Source organism: Plecotus auritus (genome assembly GCF_963455305.1).
Source record: "Plecotus auritus genome assembly, chromosome: 6".
NCBI classification, from domain to species: Eukaryota; Metazoa; Chordata; class Mammalia; order Chiroptera; family Vespertilionidae; genus Plecotus; species Plecotus auritus.
The window spans coordinates 69,699,476-69,727,302 of record NC_137773.1 but is presented as its reverse complement, the minus strand read 5'-3'; the positions used below and the strand labels follow the sequence as shown (position 1 = coordinate 69,727,302).

At 38.0% G+C, this 27,827-nt stretch overlaps 1 protein-coding gene across 2 annotated transcripts in view; it reads right to left on the bottom strand.

Moving 5' to 3' along the window:
* Window positions 1-27,827, bottom strand: part of PDGFC (platelet derived growth factor C) — a 187,545-nt gene that overhangs the window by 8,876 nt on the left and 150,842 nt on the right. For both annotated transcript variants that reach the window (XM_080673231.1, XM_080673232.1), the window contains exon 4: window positions 2,723-2,930. In XM_080673231.1, coding sequence (XP_080529357.1) covers window positions 2,723-2,930 — 208 coding nt within the window. The remainder of the gene's footprint in view (window positions 1-2,722; window positions 2,931-27,827) is intronic.

Genomic DNA, 27,827 nt, shown 5'->3' with positions numbered 1-27,827 from the left:
CTGTATATGTTCACTTTAAAATGTTTACTTAACCACAATAAAAGGTTAGATAGATTTCCCAAGTGAACTAAGTTATGATACCTGCTACAATGTGAAAATTTAAACACACTTTCAACTTAGCTTCCACTCATTTATCATGTTTGACACAAAAGTCAAAAGCCCTTTTTAAGTACTAGTTAAGCCTGACTTAGAAAATATGCTTTTTTCTTTTTTTTTCTGTAGTAGCATGGTATGAATGAGAACCCTGAACCAGAAGAAGAAAGGGGAAATAATGAAAGAAAAAAACATTAGTGCTGTTCACTCTGGGATAAAAATACAATAAGGATTTTAAATTTGGTAATCATATCTGAAAATTATACTTGCTATTTCTAGGGCTTCAAACCCACCTAAGCTTCATTAAAATAAGTCCTATGAGTATAAATTGGGATCACAAATTCTCTAAACATTGTGCATATTTTCTAGGCAAAATAATAATAATAATAACAATAATATGGGAAAAATAAATAGGGAAAGAAAGATCAAGCCCCAACACATACTTTGAAAAAAAAAAACCACACTTAACTATAATATTATGGAACTTTCCGTCCCTCTGCAAAATATTTGTAAAGTAAAACTCAGCATTCAAATTCCTTATTTCCTTTTCAAAATTACCACCTAAGACAATACATTCATTAATTTGTCTTTCTGAAGAATGAAGATTTTGAGCATGACACCAATGAAAGTTATTTCTAATGCAAATTTTCTTGTTTAGATTCATCCATATTGCAAGTTTTACTGAAAAAGGTAATGCTTGACTGAAAAAAAAAAAAAAACATGCTCACATTTTATTTTGTTTGTTGTTCATTCTTTTGAGATATTCAGCCCAAGCATATTCTATTACTGTAAAGCAATCTGAGGGTGGTCTTTCTAAGATGAATGTGATAACACTGTGATATGTTTATTCTGTGGAAAATCTATTTCGATGTCTAATTAGAAGCTTTTAAATGTTTGACTCCTCATTCCTTTGTAGAAAGACTCTTGGGAGGGAAGTTGGGTTTGTCTATATAGATGTTATCCCACACCTGCATTTTAGTTTATGTAAAGTTCCAAAAATATACACTGCTTTTCTCGCACTTACTGTATGCTTAAAAAGTTAATAGTTTTGGCAAACAGCAAAGGGCTTCAATTTGGAAAGTGCTAAATGAATATTTGAAAGATCTGGTTCAGTACTGGATGCTTTTAAAAATATCTGCTAGCTGCTGGCCAAATCATGGATCACCACGTGCAGAGGTACAGGCATAAATAAAGGCATATGACTAAAAGGAAGATTTTTAGGCTCAAATCTCGAGATCAGCCATCAAAAACTGCATCTGAGCTTCGAACCTGGTTTACTACCTCTGCTCTTTGCAGATCAGCATGATCATCTACTTCCATTTTGCTAACAAAGGCTCTATTCATGGCTGCTTCAGCCAGCCTCACAGATCTTCATTTTCCTGTTCCGAAGTGGGAGGGAAGGGAAGTATTGTTCATAAGTTATTCATCAAGTTATTCATCAAGATCAAATCTTATAAATATGTAACAACTTTCAGCATCTGGACAAGATTCGGCTACCCATGGACTTGAATGCCACTTTCAAATATTACTGAAAGGAAACCACGTCTGTTGGCATAGCAAACGACCATGGTTGGGCAAGTCTGAACGTGACCTGCTGAGATGAAAGCTCCTCACCCAGAAGGGCTGCAACCCTTAGCAGGAAAGGGCAGGAATCGGGCTTCTCTCTGACAAGATTTAGAAGAACAAGTCTGGTGCAATATGCCCCTGTGAATCTCTCAAATTAACTAAACATTGCTCCCTCCACATGCATTTTACAGAGTGTCATCCCATTCTCCAAAGTGACACCGGGCAGATTTTAATGTTTCTGACAGACTTCAACATATGTTTTTGAGTGTATTACAATTATTCAGTTATTTCTCTTACATGGTCATTTGTGTCTGATATGCACACTTTCCGATTCTAAAGGTACTAGGAAATTAGCTAACCTTAGAGCAAACTTAGTTAACATTAGTTTCAATTTCTTGACCATGTGGAATCAAGTGTAGTGATCAATACCTTCACTCTTGAAGGGAGATATGCTCTTATGGTCAAAAGTGATCATTTCAGAAGTAAATTTACAGAGAAGTTATGATAGTGTGGGTTCCTTCCTACTATGCGCTCTATCTTGGAAATGGCTAGTTCTATTTTATGGTGAGCCATTGTTACTTTTCATATTATTTAGAAAAGTTTCTAGGCTTTGGAAATAGAAATTGATACAATCCTGACCCTCCTGGACAGGTTAGATAATGAATTCGATAGAGCTTCAAACCTGATTCCTTAGCAGCTATGATAATCTCTCTTGAATCTCTAAATCAATATGCCCCATATATTAGGTTTGAATAAGCACTGATTCTTGTAAAATATAATAGAAGACCATCAAAATGATATTTTTGAATTAAAAGAAATGACAAGAATATTCAACAAAAGTATCCATTTTAATCTTCCAAATTCACTGAGTGATAATGAAGTGCCCTCTTTTGTATGTGTTCTTATTTAATATGCAAATATATTCAAATGTTACAAAAATGGATTATTTAAATATATCACTGAAGAGTTTTAAACTCTACTCATTAGAAGCTATGACAGAAGAATCTGAAACATGAGCTGCTAAGGAAATGAAATGAGATTCTAATCTGAAGAGAGAGCTTACCTCTGGATTTTCTTCCAAAAACAAAAGCCTTGCCAAGAAGTTGCCAACCTGGCCTATACAGATCTTCTAAGTCCAACTGCCATCTGTCTGGTTCAAGATAGCGAATAAGGTCTTCCAAGGTGCTAAAGGCAGTGACCGCGTTATTAAGCTGGTCCAGCGGCAAAGCTGAAGGGGGCAACACTGAAGGGCTCACAGCTTCTGTGACTTGCTGAAAGTAAAAGGAATCCTCTGTTAACCATTTGAAGATGACAATGCATTCCTTCTGGATTTACGCAAGATGTTAGGAGCACTAAGTCTGTAAACACACGGGATATCAAATCATATTCAACTCCAGTTAGAAGTCATGATTTTGCAAGTATTCATGTAGATGAACTCCCATAGATTTGCTGTATAGTCAATGAGAAAGACATTAATTTCATTACCGCAAACCTCGGTGGATGTGGCTACCTGTTGCTTAAATAAAAACAGACAGTTCTCCAGGGTTCAATTACAGACTTAAAATGGAAACTATAATACAGTTCACCCAATTTTTGTTTGTTTGATACCTTTCACTTTCCTTAATCTGGAAAATGTCTACGTAGTGATGCAAATGAGTGTCAGATAAATTAAAAATGTAATGTAAAGCAATTAACTTATAAAGAATGACAACAAAATGTAGGTGAAAGGCTTTTGACTTTGGAGAATGTGTTAATCAAGATAGAAAACACCCTCACTTTAGAACTTTGATAAATCTGCTTAAAATTGTTTTTTTATTTTTAATAAACAGGTTTAAAAGACAGATACTGGAAGAATACCTTGGCAAGTGATATAACTTTCACAGGATTAGTATCCAGAGTATACAAAAACAAAAAATAAAAAAAGACAAAGACTGTAACTAAATACAAAATGGGCAAATTCCAGACAAGAAGTTTGAATGGCCAACAGACATAAAACATGCTAAACTTCATTAGTTATCAGAAAAATGCAAAACAAAATAAAACACTATTTCACATCCATCAGATTTGCAGGCATTTAAAAGGAAGGGCTGCCAAGGATGTGGGTAAGTTGGAATTTCTCTGTGCTGCCCGCAGAAGTGAGCGTAAATTGCTTTAGTTTACATAAGTTACTAGAATTGAAGATTTATATGTCCTCAACCCCTGTAATTCACTTTTAAGGTTTATACCCTTTTATTTGTGCACATGAAAATATGTGCAATGATATTATTCATCACATACACATTGTTTAAAATAGAGAAAAACTGAAAAGAACCTAAATGCCCATATATAGAACAATGGATCAAAATACATCATTTTAAATGGCAAGCAACAAAATAAGACAATAATTTCAATAAATCTTCAGTAAGGATTCCCCCCCCCCCCAATTCTTAACATGAATTAAGGGTAGGACATGTTATATCTGAACTGAAATCAAAATAGGCAAAATAAATAAATGAACAAAATGCTTAACTTAGTTTTTGTATTATTTTGTAATTTAATTTTTTGTGGAGAAGGGAAGAGGAGTATGGAATAAAACATTTATGTGGATTGATGTTCATTAAAGTAGCATTAATAATAATAACAAAAAGTTGGAAATGTTCTAAATTTATATTCGTTGGAATAGTTAATTACACTACTCATGAAATGAAATAGTGTATAGACATTTAAAATGAGGTCCTCTGGGAATTTTTATTAACAAAAGAAATGTCTACTATGTAGTAATGACAAAAATAACAAGCTATATAAAAATAGTGTTCATATACCATAATGTCAACATACATAAATTGAAACAAAATGAAAAATCAAGAGTGCCTAAAATGCTGTGTTCATCTATGATTTAAAAGGTAATGGTGATTTTAATTTTCTTTTGTATACATATCCATATTTTCAATATTTTCTATAATAAATATGGATTCCTTTCGGAGAACAGGTTATAATAAAAAACAACTATGAAATCAGCTTTTCCTTTCATCCTCATTAGATCCTTGGCTAGATAAGGAAAACCATGTACTGTATATAGCATCCTCTAACTTGTCTCCTTTCCTTTAATCTTTCCTTATTCCTTCTATTTAATGCTGTATAACCCTGGGTTAATCTACCTAAAGTAAGTTATCACTGATCATGTGATGCATTTGGACAAATGCCTAGGGTGATTTCTCATCTGGAGGATGAAATCCAAATTCCTTACACTGTACTCAGGATCCTTACAATCAGACCTTTGCTGACCTTTCCCATCTAATCCTCTACTCATCAAAGACATGCACATTTTGTTCCAATCAATCTCGTCTCTTCACTAACTACTGCAGATGTCTTATTCATCTCAGACCTTGTACTTCCACCCATGCTAAATGCTGCTCCCCTTCTCCCATATGCAAAACCCTTCTCCCTGTGATCCACATAATAAATCTTTACCATTTATAATGGCCTTCCTTGAAACCCAATTCATCCATGAAAACTTCTTCAATAACAGGGCCATCATTGTCCCATATATCTCAATTGTATCAGTTTGAAAAGATTCCCTCTCTGGGCTGTCCTGTGGGCACATGACTTGAAAAGCAGAAGCTGCTCTGTAACTTAGAAAAAGGACTATCAGCCCTGGCCGGTTTGGCTCAGTGAATAGAGCATCAGCCTCGTCGGCCTGCGGACTCAAGGGTCCCAGGTTCGATTTCGGTCAAAGGCGTAAACCTTGGTTGCGGGCACATACCCAGTAGGGAGTGTGCAGGAGGCAGCTGATCGATGTTTCTCTCTCATCGATGTTTCTGACTCTCTAACCCTCTCTCTGTAAAAAATCAATAAAATATATAAAAAAGAAAAAAAAGAAAAAGGACTATTGCTATCTGGGGCAGGCCCAGCTCCTGTGGGTATAGAATCCCATTTGCACACAGAGGATGGGAGAGTGGATTTTTATAAAGAATAATCAGCTGAAATGAATGTGGCAGCCTAGGATCAGCAATGATTTTATTCTTATTTTAAAGATCTAATTTCAATAATGTCAAGAATGGCTAAAATATTAGTACTAAGATAATACCAACTATTCTACCTAACTTTTGAGAGTGGAAACCAAATTTAATACATTACCTAATTACTCCAGGTATTTTTAAAATTGTCCAAAAATTCAAATTTTCTTTAACATAGAGTACAATTATGACTGGTAACTAAATTATAGGCATAAATAAACAACTATTTAATAAAAAGTTCCATTGTTAATGTAACCAATTTGATTAATATTGATTAAACTTCTAGCATAAAAAGTTAATGCAAAAGTTTTGCAAATTTTAAAAAATAAGTCAAGATGTATATGTTTATGTGATGTGTAAATTCAAGTTCAGTAATACTTAAAGAATAACTGAGTATTACTCATGTCTATGACAATATAAAACAAATTAAATGTGTCATAATCTGTAGGGAGAGTAAATATATGGAAAACTAATACAAAAAGCATATATTATTCATTAAAATGTCAGAGTGCACAGTTAGACATGATGTAAAATGATTACTTAAGCTATTTTCAGTTAGACCATGATCCAAGAATTAGTTGGTTCATTTTGCTTTCTACATCTGTTGGACACTCCGCATAGAGCATACCTTTTGAAGCAATAAAAAGTTCCCACTGAAATCAATATTGCTGAGATAAAGGTTAAAGTATTTATACAAAAGAAACCAAAACAATATAAGCCTGCAATATTGGATAAGCAAAAATTTACACACGTGGGGTTCAATGAAGTATCAGAATAGCAATCCCTTCACATGACAAAAGTAGGGAGGAAACGACTTGGTATATGACTCTACATACATATATGGGTTGAAATATTTAAATTAAAATAAGATCAACTTCAAAAAGAAACACACACACAGAAGTTTGCACCCACCCAAAAAACAGGAGGGGAAAATCAACTCACTTCCCCTAGATTCAAAGCATCAACTCCAGGACAGAACAGAGGAAGCGGTGCTTTTATTTAAGGGCTTTCTCATGACTGCACCCCACCCACTATTTCAAGGAACAACCAAAGTCCTTCACTTTCCAAGTTCTGCTTTTCTAACTTGTCTAAAGGGATTTTCAGAGGAAAGGGGAGCAATGGAAAAAAAGAAGTGAGAGGCAAAAAAAAGTCCTCTTTTTTTAAGTTTTAATTTTTCCTATAAGCAGAAACTCCTCTTTTCAGTACAGGCTCATAGAATTTTCTCCCGTAATTAGTGTCTAGAAAATTCGGACAATACTAGTTATGATTTGTTCTAAGACTGTTTAGTGGGTTACACTGGTCAGTGATGAAAAGCAGAGTTTCTTGATGTTCCATAATGTAAACAACTAAATCAACACCCCTACTTTAGTAAGCCAGAAAACAGACTTTCTGCTGTTACCTGCAAGGTAGCAATGATGACCTGGGTGGACCACCTAGTTCTGGGCTACTTAGACCCCTTAAGGCACATTATTTTGGAAGGATAGATTGTGAAAGTTCAGAAAAAGAATATGAAATCTCAGTGCAATGAAGTGCCCTGTCAAACCGTGCAATTCTAACATGTCAGTGCCATGTGCTAAAGATATTATACAAAATGAGGTTTTTTGAATTCCTTGGTGAAATGCATTATGAATGACAGCATCATATGAGAGAAGAACTCTGATCAGGAGTCAAGGAGCCTGGACTGTAATCTTGGAGCTGCTCGCATTTCGGAAAGAGAATTTGGGCAAACACTGTAACCGCTCTTAGCCTCGGTTCCTCCTATCAATCTTGGCTGCTAATTTCAGTGACTGTTAAATTGCTTTCTAGCTTTTAAATTTCATAATTTTACGTAACTCTATGTAATTCTATGTAAATGCCAGATGGTCCAGCTTCCCCACATTCTTCCCAACATTTGCTATCTCATGTTCTCTATGACAGCCATTCTGACAGGTGTGCAGTGAGATCTCACTGTGGTTCTGACTTGCATTTCCTTGATGATTAGTGATGTTGAGCATCCTTTCATGTACTGTTGGGCATGTGGGTATCTCCTTTGGAAAAAAATCTGTTCAGTTCCTCTGCCCATTTTTTTTTTATCATATTTTGTTGTTATTGAGTTGTATTTCTTTACATATTTGGGCTATTAACTCCTTATCTAACATATGGTTTTCACATATTTTTGTCCACTCTACAAGTTTCCTTTTTATTTTGTTGATTGCTTCTTTTGATGTACAGAAGCTGTGTAGTTTGATTTTGAGGTGGCTTTTTTGCTGGTTTTAGTGTCATCTCAAAAAAATATCTTATGCACTGCTGGTGGAAATGGAAATGTGCTCAGCCACTTTAGAAAACAGTATGGAAGTTCTGCAAAAATTGTAAATTAAAACTACCATATGACCCAGCAATCCCACTTCTGGATATACACTGAGTGGCCAGATTATTATGACCACCAGACGTTTGTAGGCAAATTAGCTATAATTTCGCACTGAAGTTGCTGGAGGGCCAGACCATTATAAATAGGGAAGCAGGTTGTTTACCACGACAGGAGAAGTGATTTTTTTCTGAAGATATGGGTAAACAACGTGATTTAACAGCCTTTGAACGTGGGATGATTGTTGGCGCTTGGAGCCAGGGAGTGAGGTATCAGCAAAACAGCTGAATTCGTTAAATGTTCAAGAGCAGCTGCTGTTAAAGTGTTTAAAGACTGGACTGTCAGCTGAAAATCTGGGTCTGAACGTGTGAATTGTGGCCGTCAAGGACTAGTCAATGTTAGGGCAGAATGGAGAGTGGCAAGACTGGTACAAGACAACAGAAGGACAACAGTGCATCAAATTACTGCAGATCTTAATCAGGTATCCTCTCAAATGATCTCTGAACACATAATAATCTGGCCACTCAGTGTATATCCAAAGGAAATGAAAATATGATATTGAAAAGATGTCTGCACTCCCATGTTTATTGCAACATTATTAACAATAGTAAAAATATGAAAACAACCTAAGTGTCTATCGCCATCTGAATGAATAAAGGAGATAAGTTTTACTGTATATTATTCAGCCACGAGAACATGGCTAGACCGTGAGAGCATTATGCTAAGTGATATAAGTCAGACTGAGGAGACAAGTACTATATGATCTCCCTTATATGTAGAATCTAAAAAGACCAAACTCAGGAAACAAAGAGTAGAATGGTGGTACCAAGGCCTGGGGGTGGGAGAACTGGGGGGATGTTGGTCAAATGGTGCAAACGTTCAGTTAGAAGCTAATAAGCTCTGGAGATCTAACCCACAGCATTGTGATTATAGTGCACAATACTGTATTATATACTTCAAAGTTGCAACAGGAGACTAGTTCCTTAAATGTTCTCACCACAAAATAGAATTGATAATTAAGTTACAACCTGTGATTTGATAGAAGTGATAACTACGGTAGTAATCATAATGCAATACATACATGCATCACATCAACATGTCTACATCTTAAATGTACATGTTATATGTCAATTGTATCTTAATTAATTAAAAAAGGTCCTACACTGCTTTGGCAAAATTATCTGGAAAGCCTTAAAAACAAACATACTACTTAGTAAACTGGTGTGCCTGAGGTCTCTCTTTTCCCCCCTTAAATCTTCATTGCTGCTTTAGATTATCAGTAAATTTGGGGAAACACTTTCCTCTGGTAAAAATAACATAATCCAAGACTGATATTTTTCTTCTGTCCTAGGCGTGCATATAAGTATACCCTCCTTCTCCGAATATATTCTTTTTAGAAAGCCAGTTACAGCTTATGAATGAAAGCTGTGTGGCTCTAAAATCAGAAGAAAACAGGTCCATGCTTAGAAAATTGATATCGGCATGTTTCAAATACATATAGATATGTGCTGTGTTATGGGCTGAATTGTGTCACATTAAACTTCTTATGTTGAAGTCCCATCCCCCAGTACCACTGAATAAAACACATTTGGAGACAGGACCTTTAAAGAGGTAATTCCGTTTAAATTGAGGTCATTAGGATGAGCCCCAGTCCACTATGACTGGTCCTTGTAAAAAGAGGAACTTTGGACCCAGATACACACAAAGGAACGGCCATGTAAAGACACGGAGAAAACAGGCATCTACAAGCCACAGAGAAGGGCCTCAGATGAACCAATTCTGCTGACACCTTGATCCCGAACTTCTAGCCTCCAGATCTGTGAGAAAATAAATTTCTGTTGCTTCAGCGACTCAGTCTGTGGTATGTAGTTTGTAACAGCAACCCTGGCAAACTCATACACGCTGTCATGGACGTCTCAACTTAAAATCTACGATAGCCGCAAAGAAAGGTTAATATTATACTATGTCCGTTAATTCATTTAACAAACATTTATTAAGAAGCCTATGACGTGGACACTGTGAACAAAACAGACCAAAATGATTGCCCCTGTGAAACTTAGCCTTAATAAGCCAAGCATTCTGTTGTCAAAGGAGAGATATTTTCCTTTGCCAGAATAAAGCCAAATGGACAATTGGCTATGATGAATCACATAGGTAACCCAATAAGCATCCCCCAAATCCTGATGAGTGTGGACTATAAAAAAAGTGAACTTAACATGAAAGGATAACTGAAAAACAAACATACCTCTTTTATTATTGAAAAATAAGCCCATGTGTTTGCACATAACAATAAGCCTATGAGTCTGTTACAAGCTCAGGGCAGCCAGTGTGGCTACACGAGCAAGCTCCCTTACTGACTTCCAGTGTTACTTTTGAAAAATCAACATTCTAGTGTTTTTGTATTTTCCTATGGCTACCTTAAATATTTTATACACTTATGATCATCTTTTCCTTTTTTAGAAAAAGAAAAGCAGACTCCCTGTATGGAATAGTACTCTCTGACCTACTTAAAATTCAACAATAAAGACTTATCTCTAAAAAACCTGTAGCTTGTCTTTTTATTGGAATTTTTGTGGTGAGTGCAATTTAAAAAATACAACATTTACAATGAATCTTCCTTGGACAAATACACACACACAAATGTTTACCTTGAGTAGCATAGCAACTGTTGCAAAACGTCTAGGGCCTAAGAAGATTTATGTTGAAGATTTCTGTTGGCGCTTTCCTGGCCAGTGGCATACAGTGCATTTCAACCTGATACAGAGCCTTTCACTCCATTCATACCTAACAGAAGGTTTAGGAATGCAGACTAGGCTTTATTGCTGTAGTTATTAAAAACAAAAGAACACCGCAATAATATTTCAGGTGTTGTAAGAAAAGGAGAAACAAAAAGTCCAGTTTTGCATTACATCCCCCTCTTTAAAGGTGTCGCCAGTCTCGTTTACAGCATGCCAAGCTGATATACTGTCCATAGTTCTGACTTCTAATGAGCTGAGGAAGCAGACAGGGCATACAGACAAAAATGCCTGCCAGGAACAACTGACGGAGGTTCTGTAAAGACACAAGAATGCCCTGGAACAATTCATTGAAACATGCTTCTCTGTCCTTCTCCCTGTTCTTATCTGAATTCATCCAAAAAGTTATCTGGGTTATGTTTTTAAATTATTTTTAAGCCAGCAAAGAAATGCAAATGCTTGCATTCCTACTCAAGAACAGATGTTTTAATACTGTGTGGGTAATGCGGATTATATATTTAAGTGAGAAATCTTAGGGAAGGTGGCCAATTGTATTCATATTGGGTCTTAATATTGAGAGTTTCTTGCTGAAAGAGCATAATAATTGAATAAAACTTGAGGCCTCTAGACAAGCGATCCCCATGACAACCTAGTATAAAAAAGGAACAGTGTTTATCATGAAGCACTTAAAAGCAGTACTTACAAGGCTCAAACCTGACACTGAACTTCAAATGTCATAAGTTTCATGGTGCCAGGCAAACCCTGAGTCACAGCAGCATTCTGGTTGGGCCCATACCTGGAACCAGAGATGACCTGCTTTGCCAAAAATGTTGTCTTAAGGAAAAGTGAGCACAGCTTCTTCCTAAATTAGTGGATGAAGCAACTTCTACTGACTTAATTTTCCTATCAGCATGAAACCCGAGAACTACTATAATCTGACTGCATTTGTAAATTACGATATTGCTACCCTCAGATTCTCTGCACCTAAAGCATTAATGGTCTGCAGTCACCCCAGTTAAAGAATTTCACCCTAATGCCAATACCTAAGGTCGGAAGGGCTCAGAAGAAGACGACCCCTTACCAGGGTACAGGCTGACTGTGGACTGGTGTATCAGTGATCAGACTTTCCAGCCTACATAAAATTGTGGAATAGAGGAACAACCGATATTGAAAACTGAAATTCCTTGAGACGACTAAACAGCATAGTCCCAAGCACAGTTTCCACAATGACATCTGTGGGAAGCCACAATTAAGGTTTTTTTTTCTACCAAGATTTTAAAAAGGATTCCTCTGAATCAAAAAAATGTGACAGGACATTAAACAACTGAAACAACATCTAGCAGCTGCAAGTGTCTGACACAGAAGCATTACATGACTTTTTTCCCCGTGATTTTATTATATTGACTGCTTGTGGGTTTGCTTTGTTACAATGCTCAAGAAATGACCAATAGTAAGGAACTTCCAGTGAAAGTGAGCGTAAACTGTTAGAAGAAAAAACACCTTCAAGAAACACATGAATTAACGTGCCCCTCAAACCAGGATCCCTAAAGACTCTTTCTTACAAAAATTTATCTCATAGTTCAATATTTACTCAATATATCCTTCAACAACCATTAAGGGAAATTTGTGACATGTTTATTGGGGCTTTAGCCAAAAACGGTGCCTACACTGGTAGATATTTTTTAATAAAGTGTTTAATAAGTTTAACAGTGAGATTAACACCCTCAACTTATTCCAATTTTGTATGCGTGAAAGACCTTATTTTTAAGGTTAAGAAACAATGGTTTAGAGTTAATTATTTTAAAATGGCTTGACAATATAAAAAGAGTGTGAGCAAGTAGCTGAAACTGAGGATAGTAAACCCCTCAGGAGATTGATTTGAGGAGGAAAATGAGACAGTCTAATGGAAGTAATCAGCATGCATGTGAGGTATAAAAGTCACCAATGACTCCCCACCCCTATGGCTGCGTCTAATGGTCCATTTTCTCAGTCTGTATTCTAATATTCTAACTAATAAGTGTTTCTGCACGTTTTCTCCCAAACTCCATAGATGCTTCTTCTTGGTTAGCTCTGTTTGCTGAATCCTCTTGATCATTACTGCTATATGCTGAAATGATCCAAGGCTCATTCCTTGGACCTCTTTTATTTTCTGTCCATATTCTTTCCTTTGGTGATCTCATGCAGTATCAAAGCATTGCATATGATTGACATGGTGATCTCATATAGTATCAAAGCATTGCATGTGATTTACATGCTGACTACCATCAAGTTCCTGTTTGTAACCTACATCTTTTGCTACCTCAGTAAATGGCAAGGCCCTTAGTTGGAGTCATCCTTTGTTCATTTCCTTTGCATACACCCCACATCCCACATGACATTATCTTGATTCTACCTTCAGATGAGGGTTAGAACCTTCAGATGAGGGTTAGAATCTGTGATTTTTGTGATTTATTGTAAGAAATATGTATTGGGTCTTGTCTCTGAGAATTTCCTAAGTGATGAGAGCAATAAGACTGTCTTTTGTTTATGGAGTGGCTTTTGGACCCCACCTAAACATGGTGGTTGCCAGAGAACCAAACATGTAATTAAAGGCTTGTACTCTCAGGGTCCCTCAACCTCCAGGGAGGAGAGAGGAGCAGGAGGATGAATCAACTGGCAAAGGCTAAATGCTTAAGTCAATCATGCCTCTGTAATGAAGACTCCCTAAAACCCCAAAAGTACTGGGTTCAGAGAGCTTCTGGTTTGCTAAACAAGAGATTTGGGGAGAGAGATGTGCCTGAAGGGAGTATGGAAGCTCTGTGCCCTTTCCCTATACCTTGCCCTATGCATCTCTTCCATCTGGCTCTTCCTGAGTTTTATTCTCTTATAATAATGGCTGACCTACTAAGTAAAATGTTTCCCTGAGTTCTGTGAGTGGCTCTAGCAAATTAATCAAACCCGGGGAGGTTCTGGGAACCTCTGATTTACAGCCAATCAGCCAAAAGTATGGGTAACAAGCTAGACTTTCTAGTGGCATCCTGAGTTGTGGGGTTCATCAGAACCCCTAATTTGTAACCAGTTAGTCAGAAGCCCAGGTAAAAGTCTGGGCTTGCAACTAGTGCCTGAAGTGTGGATGGAAGGGGCAGTCTCCTATGACTGAACCCTTAGCCTGTAAAATCTGACTGTCTCTAGGTAGAGAGTGTCAGAGTTGAGTTGAATTATAGGACACCCAGTTGGTGTTCAGAGAATTACTTGTTGGTATGGGAACCTTGACCCCACCTTGAAATTGGTCTAAGAACACTGAAAAAAGAATCTGACAACTTTTCACCTCCTCCACTGATACTGTATTATAATCCAAGCCATCATCCACAATCGTCTTCTAACCGGCCTCCTTGTTTTTGCCTTTGCAAAATATGTGTCTGCCTTTAAATATTGCACTTTTTAAGAAGGACCTTTTAACATTCTATAGATTACTCACAGAGAATCCCAACTTTGTATAGATTTCATAAACCTCTGTTAATCCATGTGCCTCCTGAAACTGCCATTCACCCTGCCCTGGGGCCCATTCTCGCTGGTCAGAAGACTTTCACTCATCCTCCTACAGAGGGCAGAGGACACAAAGTTCCTTCCTCAGAGTAGGAGAGCCATGGTCACCAGCCAAAGTAAATTAAGCATTTCTGTAAATTACATGAAACACACCTCATTTATGTGTGTGTCTGTATGAATATATGTTTAAGAGGAATGATATCTCCTCCCTTAGGAAACTGTTTAAAGATTTAGTAAAATCGTATAATTGATTATTTTAATAAAACAATTCAGCATTATACATACTTAGGAGTTATATACGTATTTCATTATCCCCATTATATTGATTTTAGTCAAGGTAAACAATTATATTTTAAAGTTGAGCTCATGGTTGCCATTGGTTTGTGCTGGATAGAGTGACATTACCTACTTAGTCAATGTTCGCTGATATCCCCACCCAACATTCTTATAACCGTGATATGGCAAATCAGAGCTTGTCCTGCCCCACAGGGAAAATCCTTGTTCAAACTTCTTTCTCTGTTAAAACAGATTTATATTCAGGAGTTCTTCTGGGGGAGAAATTAGCATTTCACAACAAAAAGTTCAGTAAATGCAAGTCTAGGTATGTTTATGCCATGAATAGCTCCATGCTGAGGAACTTTTTTAAAAAAGTATAATAGTATCCTTAACTCACATCTCTAATTTCAGTTTTCTAAATTCTTATTCCTTGCCTATAAAGTCTTCCTATGCAATGAAACAAACAGAAACCCCACCAACATTATAGGATTACAAGAGTCAGGCTCATGTGCAACTGTTAATTTAATTATAGTGTCTGGAATTGTGTTAAAATAAACTTCTATAAAGTAACTAGACAGCATTCAGTGCTCATTTTAATGATGGAGGAAAATATGAATGACAATTATTTTATCAAATGCTAGGTCATTTTCTTTTATATTTTTAATTACTCTGTGATATTCCTATTATCCCATACAGTCTTCAGTGCTCATCCATAAATGTAAACACCTCCATAAACAAAAGTGTAAACAGTTATATGTTCTTTCAGTTATATGTGTTCCCACTGAGATGGTGAAGATGAGTAACATAGCCACTGTGGGGTTCTTATCTCCTGGTGGGCAAACCTGTATTGTTGGGTAAGGACAACAGTGGTTAAAAATGCAGTGCTGTGACAGCAATTAATTCCACCGGAAGAATTAGGGACTTTACAAAGAAGAGGTGAAAGGTAATCTAGAATTCAGAGAATACAGAAATAAGCAAATTAGAAGGGAGAAGCACTTCAGATATTTACAAAGAACCTTAATTGGGAAAAAGAATGGTGTTGAGTTAGGAGTGAGGAAGAATGTGGCTAATGCTTAGCCATTGGCTGGGAGAGCAGAGGACTGGAGGCGAGACTGTGAGATAAACTGGGACCTGACTAGGAAGTCTTCCTGTCTGCCACACGATGGAATTTGGACTTACTCTCAAAGCAGCAGGAGAGTCAAAATAAATTTTAAGAAAGGTGGGATACGATCAAGTTTCATTTATTTATTTATTTATTTATTTATTTATTTATTTATTGGTATTCTACTTCTAGTTTATAGATTAGGGAAATGGGTATGTAAACTCTGCTGGGAGCCATAAATAAGGATTTAGATTTTGAACCTTCGCCTGTGCTCTTTCCCTTTGTCAGTAATTACCTATATCTCCCCTCTTCACTTAGCTCATCACTGCTCTTGCACAATGGCTCGGCTCCTCCAGGAGGCTTCCACTCACCAGACTGCTCTCTCTCCATACTATCGTCACTAAGACAACTGATCCTGTCTGATGCTATATCATTCTGTTCAATATCACCAGCGCTGCCCTGAGTTGAAATCATTGCATATGCTTCTCCCACTTGTCTGTAAGCTCTTTCAGGACAGAGTACAAGTCTTATGTCTTCTGGATTATTTTGATTCCTAATGCCTTTTAGGACCTAGCAGAAAAAATATTAATGAAAAAAAATTAAAGCTATTTTTTATGAGCACCATGATTGAGGAAATGATGAGAAGGGTGTCAAAGTCATTGACTGTGGGGTAGAATCAACAGGAACTGCTGGCTGATGGAATAGAGGAAGAGAGAGAAGAATCCAGCAGGACATTAAATGAGAGAATGTGTCAACAAGCAACATAGTTACCCAACATAGACAAACCAGGCAAGTACGGCAGAAGAAAAAGTTCAGGTTGGATCATTTAGGTAAGAGAGTTATGGAGCACTTACATGGATGTGTCCAATGGACAACTGCAAACACTTCCCTGGCATTAGATACTGAGGACTGACCAGTGAGGCTGATCATCATTAATATATATGTTACTTAGTGCCATGGACTAAGAGTACAAATAATGTGAGAAGATGATCAAGCAGAGGAAATTCAGGTTTCCCAATATTTAGACAAGTGACTGAGGCAAAGGAGCCAGCACTGGTGCCTGAAATAGATCAGTCAGAGTGGTGAGAGGAGAACCTGCAGGCCCCAAGGCATTAGTGATTTTGCAGTCGAAGGAGAAGCAAGTTTAGAGACATGGAGATGGATAGCAATATCAAAGTGATGAAAAGGTCAGGAAGGAAGAGCATAGGCCACTGTAGTTACTAAAGAGGTGGTCTTCTTCCTTAGATTTAATGAAGTGCCATTGAAGTAGATAAGGAAGACAGAGGGCCTTTACGAAAAAAGAGCGTAAATGAACAATGACTAGAATTTATTTCATTAAGTTTGACAGAGAGAAAAATAGAAGAAAAAATAATAATGGGTTAATGAGATAGAAGATTAGAAGAAAGCTTAATATAATAAGGAGATAAATCTACATATATCTGCAATCAGCAAACAAGAAGCCTAATGAAGAAAAGGAATTTGATGACAGAGGGGAGTTACTAGCACTGCAGCAAAGAGAGCAAGACTATCCTGCTCACAAACTGCATGGAAGAGAAAACTGTCACAGCATTTCTGAAAGATGACTCAACAATGTTTCTCACAAACACTCAAACTCCCCATTTTTGCCCTAGCAGTTTGACTCAGTGGATGGAGCACCAGCCTGCGGACTGAAGAGCCCAGGGTTCAATTCCGGTCAAGGGCACGTACCTCGGTTGCAGGCTCTCCCTGGCCAAGGCCATGATCAGGGCATGTGTGGAAGGCAAACCATCAGTGTGTATCTCTCACATCAATATTTCGCTCTGTCTTTCCCTCTCTCTTCCACTCTCTAAAAATCAATGGAAAAATATCCTCGGGTGAGGATTAACAACAACAACAAAAATTCCCCATTTTCAAAGCTCTTATAATTTCATATTCATCATTTTATCTTAAGAAAATAATCAGAGGTACAATCCAAAAATATCCATTGTAGCAATATTAATAGAGAAGAGTAAAATTAAAATAAAAACATAAATGTTCATAAAAGGAAGATGGTTACATAAATTATTACACTGTATGTATGGACAATGGTTCATTATACTCTCAATTTTCAGTGTACATGGGAACAATGTAAAAATGAGCTCTAACAGCTTAGAGGTATTAATGCTGAGAGCTAAATTATAAAGCAAACAAGACACTTACATTGTGCATAAGGAAAAAAACTGAAAAACAACACGCCTAAGGTCTTGTTTGTTCCCTAATTTAAAGTTAATAAACATCTAAAATAGACCCCACAGTCTTCTCTCTGATATTCAGGGTGCCCACTGGATTCATTGTTATAGAGAAATAGAAACATTGATGAGAGCCTGGCCAGAGTGGCTCAGTTGTGAAACGTCGACCAGGAGGAACCAGTCAGGGTACATGCCCGCGTTGCAGCTCATCCCCAGTAGGGGCATGCAGAAGGCAGCTGATCAATGATTCTCTCTCATCACTGATGCTTCCATTACTCCCTCCCTATCCATTCCTTTTTGAAATCAATACAAATATATTTAAAAAAAGAAGAAGAAAAGAAACATCAATTGGTCGCCCGCTGCACCGCCACCTCCCCCGCCCCCACCCCACTGGGGATGGAGTCTGGAACCTGGGCCTCCTGGTTCATGGACTGGTGCCCAGCCACAGATCCACACTGGCTGGAAAATTCATAACAGTCTTGAAATGGAGCAGTTAGCATTAAATAAAGGTATTATTGGACAGCTTTCTCAAAATAAGTGAGAGGAGCTGTGAGTGATTTAAAAAATGAAACATTTACATATTAACAGAAGGTAAAATTCTCCCAACCAGAATCAACTACTTGGATTATTAAAATAACCAGTATTTTCTGCATGTAGATTCTAGAGCATGGATCAGAGAGGGCTACTAGTAAACTATTCAGAAGATTCAAAATCACAATTAAGTTTAATAAAGTTCAAGGTCAATTTAGTAGTATAGGTATCTTCCCACATTTTCTTCTTTTCCTTGATCTACTCTGTCATTCTTTGTTCTAAGTGTCCAATGCTCTGGAATCATATTTATTCCTCACTCCTACCTTGTTCTCTAAAACTCCTCATTGCTTCATCTGATTTCAGAGAGGTTACTGAGGAGAGAAAAATGTGAAACTGTTACCTTATACTAGTACAGTGGTCGGCAAACTCATTAGTCAACAGAGCCAAATATCAACAGTACAACGGTTGAAATTTCTTTTGAGAGCCAAATTTTTTAAACTTAAACTTCTTCTAATGCCACTTCTTGAAAATAGACTCTCCCAGGCCGTGGTATTTTGTGGAAGAGCCACACTCAAGGAGCCAAAGAGCCGCATGTGGCTTGGCAGCCTCAGTTTGCTGACCACTGTACTAGTAGATTAGTAGGTATATCCATAACTAATAGGCTCTTAATTATCTAAGGGTCATTTACATTATATATATTCATCCAATTATTCAATGTACTGAGAATCTAACATGGGCCAAGCACAGCAGTGAGCAGAAATACATATCTCTGCCTTTATGAAGTATACATTCTACAGGAGAGAAAAATACCATAAACAAAATAAAACATATAGAATGTATTATAGGAAAAGTAAAGCCAGCGGGCATAAGAGAGACAGAGATGACCTCAGTAAGAGGGGATATTCAAGTAAAATGTAAAGAATGTGATCCAGTAAGTCATGGGACTACCTGAGGAAGATCATTGTAGGTATGTGGACAGCAAGACAAGTAATTGGAGGCAGAACGTATGCCTGATATATTCAGGGAACAGCAAGGAAGAAAGATTGTGGCAGGATTGGAGGTCAGTGATAGCAGGAGGCCAGATAATGTGGGACCTTTTAGGGTCATTGTAAAAACTGATAACTTATTCTGCATGTGCTGGGAGTAGAACTGGCAGATAAAATACAGGATGCCAAGTTACATTTGAATTTTGGATAAACAAGTGATTTTCTAGTATAAGTATGGCCCAACAGATACAAAATCATTATAACTGTTAATCTAAAATTAAAATTTAACTGGGCAACCTGTCTTTTTATTTGCTAATTCTGGCAAAAACCCTAGTGGTGAACCATTGGAGATTTTTAAGCAAAGGCGGGACATTATCTCATTTATTTTGAAAAGGGTCATACTAACTGCCATGCTGGAAGTTGATTGTAGGAAACAGGGAGGCATTTAAGGGGTTGTAATAATACAAATGGAAAGGTTGAGGAGGCAGTTGGATATACAAGTGAGGATTTCAGGTTAGATGTAGGGGCTAGATATATAAATTTGGGAGCCAATGACTTACCGGTATTACAGAAAAACAAAAACAAAAACAAACAAACAAAAAAAACCAACAACACATGAGATTGGATGAGATCACCAACGAGTGAGTGTTAATTAGGAAGAGGTCAGTATCATGGTTCCCAAGTCTAGATAAAGTGGTCTTGCTTAAAAAAGGGAATGACCCCAGGGCACTGCTATGAATCCAGGTCAGAAAAAGAAAGAGGAACTCAGTAAAGGGGACTGAGATGGCATAGTCAGTGAGTTGGAGGAAAAGAGAAAGAGCATAATGATCTGAAAATCAGGAGAAAAAGTGTTCAGTGGGAGGAAATAAAGAATCAGCTGTGTCAAACACTAGGTCTGAGAGGAGGACTGAGAAGTCTTTACTGGATTTAGCAATAAACATTCATTGGACACCTTACCAAGTGCAATTTCGGTGGAGTGGTAGGTGCTAAAAGCTGGATGAGTATAACTTCAAGAGAAAATACAAAGAGGCCAACTTGACAGAGGGAACACAAAAACTCTTCTGAGGAGTTGCTGACAAGGAGAACAGGACTAGTGGTTGGATGGGGATGTGGGATCAAGAGAAGGACACATTTTTCGTAAGGTGGGAGAAATAACAGCATATTTGTATGCTGGGGGGAACAGACCAATAGATAGTAAAAATAAAAATAAAAGGTTATGATGGTGCAGGAGAGCAAGAAGAGTGTGGGAACACCGCTTGAGTAGAAGTAGATAAGAGGAGATGGAAGAGATGAAACTAGGCAGAAACTCAGATTTCCTAAAGTTCACTCAAAGTCTCAGAAAGGAAGGTCAAGTGTTCAGATCCAGATGAGATAGCTGGATAAAGAGCACAGTGAGAATTTGTAGATGTCCTTTTCTGATGGTTTATATTCTTGTGAGACAGGAAGCAAAATTATCATCTGAGAGTGAGGATGGGAGAAATGCTGCTAGAGGTTTGCGGAGAGAGAATAAATTGTAAAAGGGTAGTTTCAGTGAGGGGGAGAGAGGATGGACAAAGAAATTATAGAATGAGGGTCCAGCAGCACCACAGAACATTGAAATCTAAAATAAGTGCAATTCCAGTTAGAATGGCAACAGGATTTCATTCATGGACACCATTCATAGTGCGAGGATGTGATCTTGTGGTTGAGCATTTTCAGAGCTTTCTTAATTCTGGTGCCCTTACCAGTAATTTCAGCGAAGAGTCCCCAAAATAAGGGTTCAAAGTAGGCAAACACTGTGGTGATAGGGGTGAAGAAAAGCCAGGAGCAAACACTGAGCGCAGAGGATGACCAAATGGTAAGCTCAGGGAAGAATATCGTGGGGTCTGTGGAGAGTCACTAGACCTTCAAAGTGTTCTGAGGTCAGTGGGATTTTCAGAATGTTATTGCTGAGGCCCCTTAAAAACCGACTATGAAAACAACAACATTAACAACAACAACAAAAACCAACTATGAAAGGTTCAATATGAGAGGTTCTATACTCATCTATTTAAGAGATTTTCAGGGATCTCTTACCCTTAGGGATAGCATGGATGGACCTGCAGAATGTTATGCTAAGTGAAATAAGCCAATCTGAGAAAGACAAAGATCCAATAATCTCACTTATTTGTGGACTCTAATGAACTAAATGAATTGATCAACAAAATAAAATGCAAAGCATGGAGGCATGGAACAGACTGACATACCTTGATGTGGGGTTGAGGGGACAAGAAGAGCTAAACCAAAGAACTTATATACTTATTAGAGGCCCGGTGCATGAATTCGTGCACCAGTGGGGTCCCTCAGCCTGGCCTGCAGGATTGGGCAGAAACTGGATCTCCAACATCCCCTGAGGGGTCCCAGATTGTGAGAGTGAGCAGGCCAGGCCGAGGGACCCCACCGGTGCACAATCGGAGCCAGGGAAGGACGAGGGAGGTTGGCCAGCCAGAGGGGACCACGGGAGGGCTCTAGGGCGTGTCCTGCCTGTCTCGCTCAGTCCCAATCCGCTGGACCCCAGCAGCAAGATAACCTACTGGTCGGAGCATCTGCCCCCTGGTGGTCAGTGCACATCATAGCGAGCAGTTGAGCAGCCTTAGCATAGCATTAGCATATTACACTTTGATTGGTTAAACGCCCGACCGATCGACTGGACACTTAGCATATTAAGCTTTTATTATTTAGGGTATGCATAGCCCATGAACATGGACAATAGGATAGTGAAGACCTGGGGTGGGGGTAGGGGCTGGGAGGAGGAGGATAAAGAGGTGGGAAATGGGAGACATCTATCAACAATAAAAAATATATTTTTTAAAAAGATTTTCAAAGGCATACTGATACAAAAAGTTTGTTAAAAAGAGTTAAATTTTAATATCAGAATCTCAGCCAGGCCAACATTTTCACTTGAATTCAATTTGACTAATTTAGTCTTCACAATGAATTCAATATCTTGTTATTTATTATAAAAAGATGCTAATGGTACTGGCACAGAACAAACATATAGATCAATGGAATAGAATAGAGAACCCAGAAATCGACCCAAACCACTATGCGCAATTAATATTTGACAAAGGAGGCATGAACATACAATGGAGTCAAGACAGTCTCTTCAACAAATGGTGTTGGGAAAATTGGACAGATACATGCAAAAAAATGAAACTAGATCACCAACTTTCACCATACACAAAAATAAACTCAAAATGGATAAAGGACTTAAACATAAGACAGGAAACCATAAAAATACTAGAGGAATCCACAGGCAGAAAAATCTCAGATGTATGCCGAAGGAACTTCTTCACTGATACTGCTCCTAGGGCAATGGAAACTAAAGAGAAAATAAACAAATGGGACTACATCAAAATAAAAAGCTTTTGCACAGCAAAGGAAACCATCAATAAAACAACAAGAAAGCCCACTGCATGGGAGAACATATTTCCCAATGATATCAACGATAAGGTTTTAATCTCCAACATTTACAGAGAACTCATACAACTTAACAAAAAGAAGATAAACAACCCAATCAAAAAATGGGCAACTGATCTAAATAGACAATTTTCAAAAGAAGACAGAAGGAAGGCCAAGAGACATATGAAAACCTGCTCAAAGTCACTAATCATCAGAGAGATGAAAATCAAAACGACAATGCGGTACCATCTTACACCTGTCAGAATGGCTATCATCAACAAATCAACAAAAGACAAGTGTTGGCGAGGATGCGGAGAAAAAGGAACTCTTTTGCACTGCTGGTGGGAATGCAGACTGGTGCAGCCACTGTGGAGAACAGTATGGAGTTCCCTCAAAAAACTGAAAATGGAACTCCCATTTGATCCAGTGATCCCACTTCTAGGAATATATCCCAAGAAACTAGAAACACGAATCAGAAAGAATATATGCACCCCTATGTTCATAGCAGCACAATTCACCATAGCTAAGATTTGGAAACAGCCTAAATGCCCATCAGCAGATGAGTGGGTTAAAAAACTGTGGTACATCTACACAATGGAATACTACACTGCAGTAAAAAAGAAGGAGTTCCTACCATTTGCAACAACATGGATGGAGATGGAGAGCATTATGCTAAGTGAAATAAGCCAGGCAGAGGAAGATAAATATCACATGATCTCCCTCATTTGTGGAATATAATGGACGGCATGAACAAGAACAGATCCAGAGACTGAGAAACGTTGATCAGAACCTCAAACCTCAGGGAAGGAGGGGGTCGGTGCGAGTAAGGGGGAGAGATCAACCAAGGGACTTGTGTGCATGCATATGAGCCTAATCAATGGACACAGACAACAGGGGGGTGGGGCATGAGTGGGGAGTGGGGGTTATGGGGGAGTAAGGACACATATGTAAAAAAATAATAATAAAAATAATAAAAAAATAGAAAAGAAATTGTGAGGTAACCAGAACCCCAAGAACGCCTGAGAACGTCTTTCTTGCCATGCTAGCAGTCATCAGCTGTACGGTAATATTACCTGGGGCAAATAGGGAAGTATTTTGGACTTATGTTCCTGACCCTTCATGGGTAAGAGCCCTTACGTGGGCTGATCCCCCGCCTAATGTAGTCACCAATAATACCAAACACCTTGGTCATCCAGGAGGACCATGGGTAGGGCAAGGAAGTATAATTACACAGGGGTCATCATCCAGCTTCCCTTTTGTATGACACAAAATCAAACCACTGCTCCTTTGTGTGTAAAATTAAAGAGAGGTTTCTGGCTTGCGTGGACACCAAAGGAAGGGACTATCACTACTTGCTCCTGGGAGAGGTGCAGAAAATGTAACTAAGACCTTGTCTATACAAAAAGAAATTGAAAACCAGTTTGAAATGGAATTGCCATGGCCTAGAGCAAAGAATATCCTTACATGATATTATTCTACAATGTCATTATAATTTTTCCCAGATTTGTATTACCCCCATTACCTATAATAGTACCTCGCACCCTTGAAAATCAATAAAAAATCATCATCTTGGTGCTTGGAGACAAAGGTAACACATCTATTGATATTTTAGAATTACAACAGCATAATGTATAATTATCCCAAACAAACTTACAAACTAATTCTTTGAATGTCTGGCAGCAATTTAAAAAAGGACATGGAAGGATTTAATCCCTTTCACTGTGTAGAGGGCCCCCTGGGAAGGCACCAGAGCATTCTATATTGACCCCTTTTGGCCAAGAGGGACCCTCTTCTCACAATCCAATTGCCCACAGCTGTTGCCTGTGCTTTCTGTTCATGCTGAGGTTGAAGCCTCGTGGTGGCTGGTACCATGGATCTGTCTCTCGCCCAGTGGGGTGAGCTGGGCCCTCCCTGGAGAAGAAACCTGGATTCCCCAAGATATATGATTAGTTCCCGGGCCCCGCCAGCAGGCAAGGGGATCCCAAGGCAGGTGCTGGGCGTGGAGGCCACGGGGGCATAGGCTACCAAGGAGACAGAACTGAACCTCACAGCACCCTGCTTGGCCCCGGAGGATGGCTGATTAGCCAGAGACGGGTAAGATTCCTCAGGGAAGAAACAACCTAAGACAGGCACAGTCGCAGAGGGGGCATAAGGAAAGAACTTGGGGGTCAACAGAGGTGGGGCACAGACCCTCACCCCCCAACTTTGCAGGGGCCTCAACCCTCACCACTTCTGAGGGAGGTCTCCTGCCCCCATGGCTGCTTCACTTCCCATGCCCTGCTCAAATCGGGACCCAGGTAACAGATAGAGACTTGGCCAACAGCAGCTACCCTCTCACTGCAACAAGACTTATTTGAGTTGTCTTGTACCCATGGTGTGGGGGAGTGGGTTTTTGATATCTAAATCCAACCTAGCACCAGGAATGCTCAGGGCCTACTCAAGAAGGCAAATAATCCTTTCCACTAATATTTACAGGGTAAAATAAGATTGTTGTTAGAGTATTAAATTTGACAGTAAAATAGTAGTCAAATTCTAAGACTAATTTTAATTGGCTAAGTGAAATAAGCGAATATTCTAAAAAAATTAATGGTACTGGACAAAAAGCTGTTCCTAAAGTGTTAACTAAAATTTTTATTGGTAGTTCATCTCATGAACGTAAAGCAGTCATATTTTAGTGCCAAAAATTAAAATTTAAAAGCTATCAAGACTACATTATAAAATTTCCAAAAGCCTCCTAATATTTAAATAAAAAAGGGGGAATAGTAGAAGAATATCTTGTAAGGAAAAATATACTATAAGTAAATTACATCTAGAAAATTTTTACTTTAGAAAATTAACTTTCATTTGTAATGCTAACAGCAAGACAGCCATGAAAAACACACATGGTGTCAAAACAAGCCAAAGGAAAATTGTTTGGGCAAAAAATGAAAAAGGATCCCAAGTCAAATTTATAGAAAAGATTCCTTTATTAACTTTTGGTTGAGAATATGTTTGTATATTTTCAGAAAACACCTCCAAGACCATGTGGATTCCTGTAACAGAGAGGAATTGACAGGACTGCTCCAGCCATGAAGACAAAAGAGAAACAGTCCAGAGATGGAAGACACTGATGACGCCTTGCCATACTAGCAGTCAGCAGCTGTGTGTTGCTGCAGGTTGCCCAAGACCAAACCAGAGAGGGTCAGACCTGCATTACCACCATTTGTCCACCATCCAGAACTGAAATATCATTGCTGACATGTACACATAAGGAACTGTTTGACATTAAAATTGGGACTCAAAAGAACTGTTGGCCCAGAAAGAAACTCACTACAGACTGATTCATTTGCCTCTCAGCATAACCATTATTGCTTGTCCCATTTTCGGTTCTTATAAGTGTATTTCTAGTATCACATGATCTCACTCATCTAGGGGAAATAATGAACAACATAAACTGATGAACAAAAACAGACCCGGAGACTGTCAAACCTCAGAGGGAAGGTAGGGGAGGATGGGGGTAAGGGGGAGAGATCAACCAAAGGACTTGTATGCATGCATATAAGCCTAATCAGTGGTCATGGACAGCAGGGCGATGGGGGCATGCTTGGGGAGGGGTTTGGGATGGAAATGGGGAGATGAGGACAAATATGGGATACCTTAATCAATAAAGAAATTTAAAAAAAATAAAATTCAAACTTTAATCAGGTTTATCATTAATTAGCCTCAAAGAATATTTGTCAAAAGGTATTAACTCCATGAGGACCTTGAAAATTTCAGCTTAAGCAGCATAGTTTTAGACAAGTCATAGTTTTAAAGATTAAGTCTGTTATATGAATATTCATGCAATAAATATGATGTTACTTTTAAAAACCTGTTTTGCAGAAATGATTACTTTAAATTAATTTGTCTTTCTAAATGTCTTTGCTATTCACTTCTATGGGCATGCTTTCTGGCTTCTGATGATTTTATGCAGAATATATGGAAATAATTATATACTAGCAGCACAACTGTGGTTTTTATATGCTCTGATCAACTGTGGTTTCAGCTTGTATTACTGCTTTAAACAGTCTAGGAAGTGGTTAGTGTTGTTTTGGGGTTTAAAGTACAGACTTATATAACTGTTGATACTGGGCTAACCTCATTCTTTGATATTCAGCACATGGTATAATCCTGTGTCAACTGGGTAAAGCAGTTTCTCAGTGAACTGTGAAAATACCTCGGTTTTATTGCGTCCACTGCTACAACCTGAAAGCATTTATTGGTTTTCCCTTTAACCAAATATGGAGTGCGCACAGAAAAACATTTGAATCTTAAGTAGCTGCCCCAAAATAAATTATTTTGATTTCACTAAACAGTCATGTACAAAATAAGGATGAGTCCCACAATTCTTCACTTGGAAAGCCTGTACTCTGAAATGGTTAATGAACTACACATTTGTCTTTCAAATTATGTAAATTTTTACATAAGGGAAGATGAAGATAAACCAAAAGTATTTATTGGAAGGGGTGCAAAGACTGGCTATCATTGCAAAATGCGTTATGAATGTAGCCCCCAGAGGCTATGAGCAAATTCTAAGCTCTGCATGGGCATATATGGACATGTACACACACACACACACACACACACACACACACACACACACACACACACCATCCAGTACCACAAAAGTTTCTCTTACTGAAAATTAGGTCACTTGAGGAATGGCTGACAAAACTGAGAAACTGAAGAAACAGAGGGCATATTGCCTAAAGTAGTAAAGAATTTAAAACTGAAAAGGATATTTTGAGGCAATGTGGAAAGATCATGGAATTTTAAATCAGAAGATCTAGGCATGGACCCTGGATCTACCAATCATTATTTGCATGTGTGATCACTGGCAAATTACTTATTTTTCTCTGTGTTTTGGAGTATTTATCTATAAGACAAAGATAATAATACATAAGCTACCTAATTGTTTTGAAGTTCAAATAAGATTATGTGTAATAAATACATTTTATATGATACTGAGTGATTAGTAATGGAAAAAGTCATAAAATTAGTGCATGTAATTTTCAAAGAAAGTCATAAA